This window comes from Myotis brandtii, unplaced genomic scaffold, assembly GCF_000412655.1.
Source record: "Myotis brandtii unplaced genomic scaffold, ASM41265v1 scaffold19, whole genome shotgun sequence".
In the NCBI taxonomy this organism is placed as follows: Eukaryota; Metazoa; Chordata; class Mammalia; order Chiroptera; family Vespertilionidae; genus Myotis; species Myotis brandtii.
Genome location: NW_005357075.1, coordinates 1,096,632 through 1,107,986, shown reverse-complemented (window position 1 = coordinate 1,107,986; position 11,355 = coordinate 1,096,632). Strand labels below are relative to the sequence as shown.

General features: G+C 58.9%; 1 protein-coding gene across 1 annotated transcript in view; it reads left to right on the top strand.

Annotated features, from left to right (window-relative positions):
• Nucleotides 1–11,355, top strand: part of SORBS3 (sorbin and SH3 domain containing 3) — a 24,675-nt gene that overhangs the window by 2,444 nt on the left and 10,876 nt on the right. The window contains exons 2-12 of the mRNA XM_014538303.1: nt 2,388–2,544; nt 2,814–2,931; nt 4,318–4,511; nt 5,368–5,431; nt 7,550–7,588; nt 8,036–8,129; nt 9,785–9,875; nt 10,093–10,179; nt 10,286–10,339; nt 11,022–11,122; nt 11,306–11,343. Of these exons, the coding sequence (XP_014393789.1) occupies nt 2,388–2,544; nt 2,814–2,931; nt 4,318–4,511; nt 5,368–5,431; nt 7,550–7,588; nt 8,036–8,129; nt 9,785–9,875; nt 10,093–10,179; nt 10,286–10,339; nt 11,022–11,122; nt 11,306–11,343 (1,037 nt within the window). The remainder of the gene's footprint in view (nt 1–2,387; nt 2,545–2,813; nt 2,932–4,317; nt 4,512–5,367; nt 5,432–7,549; nt 7,589–8,035; nt 8,130–9,784; nt 9,876–10,092; nt 10,180–10,285; nt 10,340–11,021; nt 11,123–11,305; nt 11,344–11,355) is intronic.

Below are 11,355 nucleotides of genomic sequence, written 5' to 3'. Positions count from 1 at the left end.
GCTGGAGTCCAGCTGCGATGCCCCGGTCCTCCCCGGCGTCCTCAGCCCCTGCCACCTGCCACCTGCTCGCTGGGGAAGGTAGGTGTGGGGAGGGGAGAGGTAGTCGGCGGCACCTGCGCCCAGCCCTAAGAGACGGCTCAGAGCCCTTCCCCTGGGACCTTGCCCCAAACTCTGGGACGGAAAGAGGTGAGAAGTATTCCCCTCAATCCACAAAAAGGGAGATTTGAGAAAACCTGTCCTGTCCACGTGGACTCGCAGCTAGAAAACACCCGCGAAGCGCCCAGGGCAGAGCCCCAGGCCAGGGCAAGGTCTCCGGTGGGAACAGTCCCGACCACAGCAGAGCCCCTTCTCCTCCCCTAGCCCTTTGGAGCTGGCTGCAGAGGGGAAGGGCTGTCTGAATTCTGGGGAGTGGAGGTGGGGTGGGGGGAGCTCGAGGTTTCCTGGCACCCTCTGTCCTCTGCTGGATGTAAAACCAGTTTCCCCCATGCCTCCCTCTCCCTATGAGAAGCCCCCCTAATGTCCCTTGACCAGGCTGCCAAGCACAAACTCAGCCCGCCCTCCCACACCCTCCCCTGCATGTTCCTGGAGCTGTGCCACAGGGAGAGGTAGACTCTCCCCCCCCTCTCCGCCCCAAGGATCAGCAAGCCCAGAAATGCTGTGGGGGACCTCCCTCCTCAGGGAGCACAGCAGGGTGGGTCAGATGGAGGCTGGGAAGGAGGCAGGGTCAGCTGACAGTAGGGACTGCTGATGCTGATCTCGCAACTTGGCCACAAGCAGTCAGCTGGGCTGGGAGGGGTTGCTGCTAGGAACCAGTCTGCCCTGGATCCCATCTCCCACTCTCTCTGCCTCGATTTCCCCCATGAGGGGAGGGAGAGCTGCAGGGACTGGGTGTGTCTGCATGTTTTGTTTTTGGTAGGAGCCCTAATTGGATGCAGCTGGTGAGCTGCCCCTCCTCTGGCCTCCGCTCTCCACTTCTCCCCACAGGCAGGGTGGGCACAGGAAAGCCATGTCCCCAGTAGGTCTTTCAAGGGTCAGAAGAAGTCCCCACTCAGACCAGAGACAGGGAGTTGCACCAGCCTTGTACCCTCCAGCCCCCAATGGCCTGAGCAGGGACTGGGTACAGGAGTAAGCACAGCCCCTCTTGTACCTGCATCCCCTCTGTTCTCCGTAATTCTTGTGCTGCTCGTATGACCCGCACCTCGGAACTGCACACTCCCACCTACAGCTGACACCCTCTGTCCTCACAACCCCATGCTGCTCACGTGCCCCACACAGGGTGGTACCCCCACAGGTCACATGCACAGCACTGCACTTACCTTCCACCACATGCACACAGCACCCCGCAAGGCCCTCACAGCCCTCCCAGGAGCCTCCAGACCCCTCAGGCACACACAGGCCTAAAAGAACAAAAACACCAGAGTCGGTCCGGCCCTAGAAGGTGCTGATGGTTGGTTCAGCTTCTGGCCCAGTCCCACCCGCTCTGCACCACCGCTCTCCGGTCGGAAAGCCCTGTTGGTCAGCCATACCACCTCCATCTCCTGGATGCCTGAAGCCCCTTCCTCTGAGCTAGCATTTGTGGCGGGGGAGGGGGGGGTTCAAAGAACCCGGCTGGCCAGTCAAGCATGTTGCTCCCAGGAAGACCCTCTGTTGAAAAACAGCCTGAGGTGTAGGAGAAAGTGGTGTGTGTGTGTGTGTGTGTGTGTGTGTGCCCCCACCCTCACTGGCACCTTGAGCCCTCTGAGGCGCAGTTCAAGCCAAAGAGGCCAAACAAGGGAGCGGATACTCCTCTGAGCTGGGGAGTGGTTCCTGCTGCCTGGAAATACCCCCACGCGCTCCCCCGTGGCCCTGCTGGGCAGTAGGCGGCTGGCCTTGCTGTGGCCCAAGGCCTCTCCCCAGCCCGAGGAAGCCCTGTGCCTGCTGGTGAGCAGATGCGCACAAAGGGCCTAGGGGAGGCAGGGGGAACTGAAAGTCCTGCGTGCCTAGGCCTCCTCCGCCAGCTGCCCCCGTTCCCTCTGCCTCCCTCTGGGGGAATGCGCCGCTTGTGTAGTGAGAGCCCCAGAGGGGCTGGCCAGCAGGCCGGCCAGAAGCTTTGTCCCGCAGGCCCGCTCCTGGCCAGCCTCCCCTCCTCCTCGCCCGGCCTCCCCTCCCCCACTCCCACCCAGAGCTCCTGCCCAGCCTAACAAGCAGCCCATTGTGCCTCTGGGAGCCGGCACTGGCAGCCTGCAGGCGGGTGCCCGGAGTGGCCTGTTTCCTGGGTCCTGTAGCTCCCACCCAGCTGGCCCTGACGCCCTCCCACAGGCGTCCCCTCTTACCCACCCGGAGGTCAAGCCCAGAGGGCACGGCAGCTGGTCCAGCAGGGCTTCCCCTTCCTCCCTCCTTCCCCACAGAGGACGTGCAGAGGAGCTGCTGGCACACCCACAGCCCTCTGACCTCGACCCAAGTATGCAGGCCCCACCCTGCAGCCACCCAGCGGGGCTCAGCCTGGACGACTTCATCCCTGGCCACCTCCGGGCCCATGTAGGGTCATTCTCCAGGGGGACTCGGGTGAGTGAGACAGCAAGGGAGAGGGTTACTGTGGGCCCATAGGTGGTGGGGACCTGGCAGGACAGGTGGGGAGCAGGAGGATTAAAGGACTGGAAGCTGGGAAGGGGGTCAGAAGATAGCTCTAGGGAGCCTCCCTGATTTCCCGAAAAAGGATCAAGCTGGCCCTGGAGCCCTCACCATGGGGTATGGCTGGGCCCTGGCAGCCATCCCTGCCACCCTTCCATGGAACCTTCTGGGCCTGAGCTGCCGCTCCTGGCCCCTCCCCACAGGTGCCTGTGATCCGGAATGGTGGCTCCAACACCCTTAATTTCCAGTTCCATGATCCTGCGCCCAGGACTGTGTGCAATGGGTACTTCCCAACCAGGAGAGAGGCTTCCCGGCACCCAGGTGGGTCTGCTCAGGAAAACCTGGTCCAGGAGCCCGGGGGGGGGAGGGGGGGGCAGGGCCCTCAGAGCTCATCTCACTGCCCCTCCCTGGGTGAGCATGCCAGCCCTTGAGAGTGAAAGCTGTGGGAGAGAGGCTGACACATCCTTCCCCTTCCTCCCCGCAGTGCCCGGGGAAGGAAGTGTGCAGGGGACTCTGCCCTGGGGCTGGGGGACCTCCAGCAGGACAGGGAGTGGCTCACACTGGGGGTGGAAGGGCGAGGAATGGGAGCACATGTGGGCTGTAGAAGGGTGCAGGGGCTGAACCCCACAAGGGCCCTGAGGCTGCTGCCCAACACAGGTGGGCAGGCAGCTCCGAGAGCCTGTCAGCTCCTGGGCTCCTGTGAGTCACCGCAGCCTGGGCCACAGGGTCCGAGGGATCCTGGGACACCCTCCGTGCGGGCCCACCGGGGCCCTTCTGAGGAGCTGGCATCCTTTGTTGCGCATTCCCGTGGGGCAGGCACTCTGTCAAGGAGTTTAATTCCTTTAGCAAATAATTGCTGAGCACTTGACCGTGCTGAGCCCTGAAGGGATGCTTCACAAGCCTCATCTATTCAATCCCTGCAAATTATGGACATCTTCCCAGTGAGGAGCTGAGTCTCAGAGGGTTCAGTCTCGGAGGCTGAGCCCCTTAGGCTGCTGCCCTGGGGGCTGAAGGGTCGGGGAAGTTGAGGACACGACAGCCACGTCTGGTGAATAGTTCTGTCCCTTATCGAGAGCCTCTCTACTGCGTGCCAGGCACTGTGCTGGGCACGGTCACACCCTCTAGAATAGATCCCCCTGAATCCTTCCATGATGACCCCCTTATCGAGAGCCTCTCTACTGCGTGCCAGGCACTGCGCTGGGCACGGTCACACCCTCTAGATCCCCTGAATCCTTCCATGATGACACATGAAGTGAAAACGGAGGCACTGGGAGGCTGATTGTTGTGCCCAAGATCACACAGCCAGTAGGGGGCAGATCTGGAGTCTGAAGTCAGATCTGTCCCCTCCAAGCCCAGCACCTTTTCTGCCCCACCCTGCTGCCTCCCAGCTGGGACGGCCGGGCATTCTCTGCAAGTAGTGATTCTCAGCCCTCATTCTGGAAGCTCTTAGGTCGGCCCCAGGAGAGCAGAGCGGGGTGGGCACAGATGTCTGAGGACAAAATCCATTTTTATTCACTTTAACTAAAACATAAACAAACAGAGGCCTGTGGTCCTGCTGAGATGATAGCGTCTGCCTCACCAACTCCAACAGGCAAGGAGATGTTGAAATGTTTAAACCCAAGGGCGTCAGTATTCTGAAGAACCAAGGGACAGACAAGGTCAGGTGCGCCCCTGCCCGTTGCTAATGCTCTCATGCACACCCTGCAGACCCTGCTTGGTATCAGACCTGGCCAGGCCCTGGGAGCCGGCCCACGGGGACCCAGAAGACCCCCGCCTCCCAGCATCCCCAGAACTGGTCAGCCACATGGACCAAGGACAGCAAACGCCGCGATAAGCGCTGGGTCAAGTACGAGGGAATCGGGCCCGTGGATGAGAGCGGCATGCCCATTGCCCCCCGATCTGTGAGTCTAGAGCTGGGGACCCACGCTGAGCACTTCTGTGAATTAAAGTTGGGGCAACCAAGGCTGTACCCAAACATCTCAGACTAAAGCAGGGGTTCAATCAGGATGGGTTTCAGGGGTCGTGAGCCCCGCAAAATCGCAGGCAGTCATGTGTCTGAGTTGCACAGTGGTTTGTGGGGTAAGAGAATGGCCCCCTGGCTCTCAGCAGTGGAGGGCCACTGCTGGCAGGGGCCCCTCTTAGATTCTAGTCCCAGGGCCTGGCACAACGTTCATGACATGGTTGCTGAGTGGATGGCTGGCTGAATGAGTGAGCACAGAGCCCTGAGTGGTGAGCGTGGATGGAGCCGGGCTCCAGACTCCCAGCGGCTCTGCCCTCCTCTCCCCACCAGCCTTCCCTCACCCCTCCATGCCTGTCTCAGCCGGCCACCTGCCTTTAGTTCAGTTCACCATCTCCCCATCTGAACCTGAGGTCAGTAACATACCTTTCTGCCTTCCAGGGCTGTCCTGAGTCTCAGGTGAGGCAGGGGATATGAAATAATATTTCTACCTATATTACTGCATTAATTTTTCATGACATAGAAGCACGTGTTCTTTGTAGAAACATCAGAAATATAGAAAAGCAAAGTGAAAAAATGTGAACCACCCCAAATCTCTGTGTCAGGGTCACCACTGATGGAGATCCTTTCCATATCTTATTCCTATATAACACCCTACACGAGGTCATTGCCAGTAAAGACATCACATGCCCCACCCCCTCCCACCACCACTGGGGCTCACAGGAGAAGGGCCCAGTAAGGGAAAACGTCTGTGGCTTGGTATTAGGAGGGTGGCCTGACGTTGCCTCTTCTGATCCCAGAGTGTGGACAGCCCTAAGGACTGGTACCGGAGAATGTTCCATCAGATTCACCGGAAAATGCCAGGTGAGACACCCTTCCAGGGCCCCCTCCCTACCGCTACCACAGTGGGCTCAGCTCAGGGGGCTTCGGAAGGGAGGGGCCGAGAAGGGAACTTGCCTGCTCAGGGAGCTCTTCTGCACCCACCCAGGCTCTGTGCTGAGTGGTTCCTAAAACAGGCACAGGAAGTATCCTCCAATCTCCTCCCTGTTCTTGGGGGCGGAGGGCGGGAACAATGACCAGTATCCTTTGAGGGTATTGGGCATCCATGAGGTCACTCATTCATTCAGTTAGTCCCGTGACCATGTATTGAGCACTTACTGTGTGCCAGGCACTATTCCAGGCGCTGAAGATAAAACAGGGGACAAACAAGAATGTCCCCGCCCCAGTGAAGCTTAAGAAAGAGAGAGACAGAATAAGCAGATAATAAGTACTCAATACAGCAGCTGGTGGTCAGCACCAGGGAGCAAATGGCTGGGGTTTACCCAGTGCAGGGAAGGCCCCTGCTAAGTGGCATCAGAGCAGAGAGCCCAGGGAGTGAAGGAGTTAGCCCTGCTGGGCGGGGGAGGGGTGCTGCACCCAGGGGACCCCAGAGACCCAGGGGCAGAAGCAAGTCTGGTATGTTCTGGAATATCAGGGAGAGGCCAGAATGGAGTGAGGGGACTATGGCGGGAGATGGGATTGGGTCCCGGAGGGCCTTTGAGGCCATTATAAGGAGTTTGGCTTTTATTCTGCAAGAGCTGAGCAGTTCTGAGCAGAAGAGTGACATGCTCTGACAAGTGATATCTGGAAAGGCTCACGCAGGCTGCCAGGTGGGAAAGAGAGGGCAGGTGGCAGCAGGGGACCAGGTAGGAGCCACAGTGCCTCAGACCAGGGCCGCAGCAGCAGGCCTGGGGGATTCGGAGACAGAGTCTTGGGAATTTGCTGATGGATTTGAAAGAGAGGAGTCAAGGCTGACTAACCTGACCAGGTCGAAGGATGGAGCTGCCACTTATAAATGCAGGGGGGACTGCAGGAGGCGCAGGTGTAAGAGGCGCCGTTTCAGATGTGGTGCATCCAAGGGCAGTTATGACACAAGTCTGTAGTTCGGGGCCACGCCTGGGCTGCAGGCAGGAATACCTGGGATTCATTCAGAGAGATTTTGATGCAAATCCGCCCAAGTATTCTAATGTGCAGCCAAGGTTGTAAATCCCTGGAATAGGTGTTATCTTTTATGCCAGAAGATTAGATAAGATGACCTGGGGAGAGGGAGAGACAGAAGCCCAAGGGCTGAGTCTTGGGACTGAGTGGTTCCCGAGGTGAGCAGGACTCAGCCACACAGACTGAAGGGGCAGCCGGCGGCAGGGGGAGAACCAGAGTGTTCTCCCTGAAGCCAATGGAAGAAGCACTGCAGCCGGAGGGAGGGACCCACTGTGACAATGCTGCTGACGGGCCCATGCCGTTGGCTATTTGATTGGTCGTATGACGGTCACTGGGTCCTTGAGAAGAGCAGTCGGGGCAAGAGTGGTGGGGCCGAGCCTGCTCCACAAGCAGGGAATTGGGGGCAGTGAGTGAGGGGCAGCCGCTGCTGCAAAGGACAACAGAAAGCTCCAGAGCCAGAAGAAGGCCTGGGATCGGAGGGGTATTTTGGTTGGCGTTTGAGGAGCTGTTGGGGCACGTCTGCCTGCCTAGGAGACCGAGTGGGTTGGCTGATCAGTGGCTTTTCCTGGGAGGCCCCGGAAAGTCATGAGCACCGTGAGGAGTGGGTCTGGGCAAAGGGGGGAAGAACACACCTTTAGGAGAGGGTGCAGAAGGGGCAAGAGGGAGAAGAGGAAGGGCCTTTCCCTACCTGAAGTGGTGAGGGCAGGTCTGTGAGGTCAGGGAGAGGATATGTATGGGAACTAGGGAGGGAGGAGCAGGAATTTGGCAAGTCCACTGCCCTGGTTGGCTGGCTCAGGCCCTAAGTCTGCCAGAGGCATTTCAAACCCTCCCCAGAACTGCCCTCCTAATTCCTCCCCTCCCTCGGGACATTCTTCAGGCCCTGACTCAGTCCCTTGGCCCCCGCTCTAGGCAGGAGGGAGGCTAGGAGCAGCTGAGGCAGCCTCACAGGGCACTCCGATCTCGCTTGCTGTCCCATCCCTGACCCAGTCCTTTCTGCTTCCGCAGACCTGAATCTGGACTGGACCTTCGAGGAAGCACCCAAAGGTGAGGGGGTGGCCCGCTCAGCCTGGCCTTGAATTTGACCTTCCCTGCAGCCACACCTGGCTCTGGGGCTTCCCAGTTGGCTTAGTTCAACCTGAGGAGTTTGTATGCCCATTTCCGGTAAGCTCCCAACCCCTGGCAGGTGGCATTCAAGAACCTCTGCTTCCCTGCCCAGTGAATGCCCAGCCCTGGTGGTGATTTCTCTGGGCCTCTCTTTCCTGATCCCTAAAATGGGGACACTACCCACCCCAGAGCTGTTTTGAAGATTTCTTAAAGAGAGCAAAGCTCTTAGTGCAAAGCCCACACTAAGGGATCCGGAACACCACCCTTTAACCAGGAGCTACCCAGAACTGAGGGTGGGCATGGGTGTCAGAACCTCCAGTGGTCAACCAGGTGACCTTAACCCCTGCTCTCACCTCCCCGACCCTACCTGTCTTCTCCCACCTGCAGTGGCTTCCTCCTGTGCCACCTCTGCAGACTCAAGGTGTCCAGGGCCCCAGCAAAGACCTGCATCCCGGCCAAGCCAGGCCTCCTCTCTGAGCGGGTAAGCCGCCACGGGGAAGGGGCCTGAGGGCTGCAGAGGGGTCCTGGCTTCCCTGTGGGGACTGGCAGCCCCTGGTGGCAACAGCTGGCACAGCTTCAAAGTAGGAAGCAGGGGATCTGGCTCCCCTGACAGTTCAGCCCCTTCTCAGGATCCCCACTACTCCAGACACTCCCTTCCCCGACAGGGCCCAACGGGAGTGGCAGGCAGGGGTGGACTTTGCACCCATTCCTGTTCAGGACCCCATGATGCTTTTGTGGTTGGTAACAGGATTATCACCCCAAAGATCCGCAGGTTCTATGGGGTGGAGAGCCGGGCGTCCCACGAGTAGGCGTGGATCTGTGGCCGTCGCCCTGATGCCTGAGAGAAAACAAGGGGTGGAGGGTCCAAGTTTCCTCCCGGTGCCGGTGCCGCGGAGAGGGGAGCCCCTCCAGGGAGGTGAAGGGTGCAGCTGCTTTTCTCTGTGCAAACCACACAGGCCCAGGCCCGGCTGCCTGGACCTGGAGGGGTTCAACCCCACCTTGGGAATGAGGGACTTTTCCATCAGTGAAATCAATGAGCTTCTTATTCTTTTCTGGGCAAGATTCACCTCGTTAACATAGCCATACCGACCAGGCCTGTGGCTCTCGGCATCATCAATAAGATAGAGGCTATGAGCTCAAGAATTGGGCTCAGGGTTCTGGATTCAAGCTGGTGTGCCTTGAGCAACTTAACCAACCTAAGCCTCAGTGACACCATCTGTTAAGTGGGGTCACTGAGTGGTCATGAGGATTAAGGCTCATAGCAAGTCTCCACAAACATTATTAATATAGACTTAATCATGACAAGAGCTTCCTTAAATGAGGAACGACATATTCCATTCTCATTATCACCAATATTATTTTGAGAATAGAGAGCAGAGTCATGATTACAGCCAACAAATCCTGACCCTGCGGTCAGACATTCCATCATTTGATAAGCTTGGTACAGTCATTCCATTTAGTGAAGACATCCAAATTCAACAGAGGCTGGGACCTTTAAGCCAGCCAAGAAGGGAGCCCTGGAGGGGACTAGGACAAGTGTGATGGCAGTGCCTGGAATGTGGCTGGAGTGGCCTCGCAGATGAAGTCATGAATTCAGCACCCTCAGAGCAGGGAGGCCCAGGGCTCTGAAATCACATGCCCAGGGCTCCAGGGTCAGGGCTGCAGGCTTTTTTCCTGCCCCGGCTTTTCCTCGGACTAGTATCTAGTCCCACACCCTCGGGCACAGGTGCAGCCAAAAAGACCAGCTTCACCAAATAAGCACTAACATACATAGCCACAGTCACGGGGCAGACTGAACGCAATTGCAGGCTATGCACCAAGGCCAGCAGGAAAGGGACTGGCCCCTCGTGGAGCAGATGCATGTGTCAGGCCTAAGCTTCACCACACCCTTGCGTGGGTGGGAATCGTTCTGACGTTACAGGCACTGAATCTGAGGCTCTGGCAGTTCAGTCACGTGCCAGAAGGTAGCACAGCCAAGTGGTGGAGCTGAGATTTGAACTCAGAGCTCATAACCTTCCACAAGTTAACACTGCTCCCGAGCCTGGGGCAGGAGAGGACAGGGTGCACTCCCTCCACCGGGGCTGTGTTCTCACTTGTGTCTCCGTCTCCCTAAGAAACGCCCTCCCCTTTCTCTAGAAGAAGCTGGGACCCCTCTGAAGAGTTTCCTAGAAGCACCTTCAGCTGTAACCCTGGTGCATTCTCCTCCCTGCCCAGGACCCCACATCAGGTAGCCCCCCAGCTCCCTCCTCACAGGGTCCCCAGCGCCTCTCGGCCAGGTCCCTCCGTGAAAAGAGCACAAATAATGCCCTTTCCGTTGGGGCCGGTGCAGCCGGGCGAATCCAAGTAGGGGACTGGTGGTCATAGGGGTGGGGCAGTGGCCTGAAAGCCTGCCCAGGGTCCTAGTGACCCTCTACTCAAGCCGATGCCTACCCACCTCCATGCAGGTGCCCAGACGCAGAGAGAAAGCAGATAATGTCTGGGCAGAAGAATCTTGGAACCAGTTTCTGCAAGAACTAGAGACTGGGCAGAAGGTGAGTGTGGGCCTGGTCCTCTGGGAGTGGATGACCCTCAGCCAGTGCATTTTGGCAAGCGAGCTCGCCCCCCCCCCCCCCCCCTGACTCACCCTCCCATCTTCAGCCCAAGAAACCTCTGGTGGATGACCCTGCTGAGAAGCCCTCCCAACCCATTGAGGTGAGTGCTGCAGGGAAGGTGGGGGAAGGGGAGACAGCAATGTTGGGGGACAAAGGAGAATCTCTGGGTGATGTTGGCCCCAGTGACCATGGGCAAAGGACGCAGATCCCACAGCTCCCATCCTCTCCAGCCCCACACAATTCATCTTTGTATCCCCAGCACCCACCACAGTGCCTGGCATTCAGCAGGCACTCAAACATGCATGGAATAAATGTATGTTGACCAAAGCGGGAGCAGAGAAAAGAGTGGTCAGTGTGGCCTGGAATTTTCAGGAAGTATTCTTAGAGGTGACGCTGAGCTCTAAAGAGTTGGGGGGGGGGGGCTGGGCTAGGCAGAGGGCGCTCAGGATGGGGAGGCGCGGAAGCAAAGTCTGGCCGGCAGGATGGGCAGTGGTGGGGAAGCAGGTGGGTCCAGTGAAGCCAGGCCGTGGAAGGCCACGAAGACTTGATGGGAGAGAAAATGGGGATCCCTGCAGGCTCCTGATTAGATAAGGAACCACAATAATTGGCACTGGGCACAATCAGGAAGTCCTCAGGGACTATCTTGGGAGTACCGGATGGCTGCGCCTGTCCTGGCCCGGCGCCCTGCGCCCTGCGCCCCCCAACCGCGCACTGCTTTCCCTCCCCCGCTCCCTCTCCCCCGCGTTCCCACTGCCCGAGCCTCTCCCGATCACCCGCCGCAGGTCCTGCTGGAGAGAGAGCTGGCCAAGTTGAGCGCGGAGCTGGACAAGGACCTGCGGGCCATTGAGACCCGGCAGACGTCTCCCAAGGTACCGATCTCCCAGTCCCCTCCCGGAGACTCTGCGCCCAGGAGTCCGCAGCGGCTGGGCTTGGGGGAGCGGGGCTACCAGAAGTGTCCCTCCGGCTGCACTCAGCGCGACCTCTGGCAGACTGCACCCCTGTCTGCGCCCTCCCCTCTCCAAGGCTGGGCGGGACTTTTCCGAGTGCCTCCTCCGAGCCCTTCCAGGTCGGCTCCGCGCTCAGCCCCAGACCTTCCCCCCCCCACCTCCCCCGGAC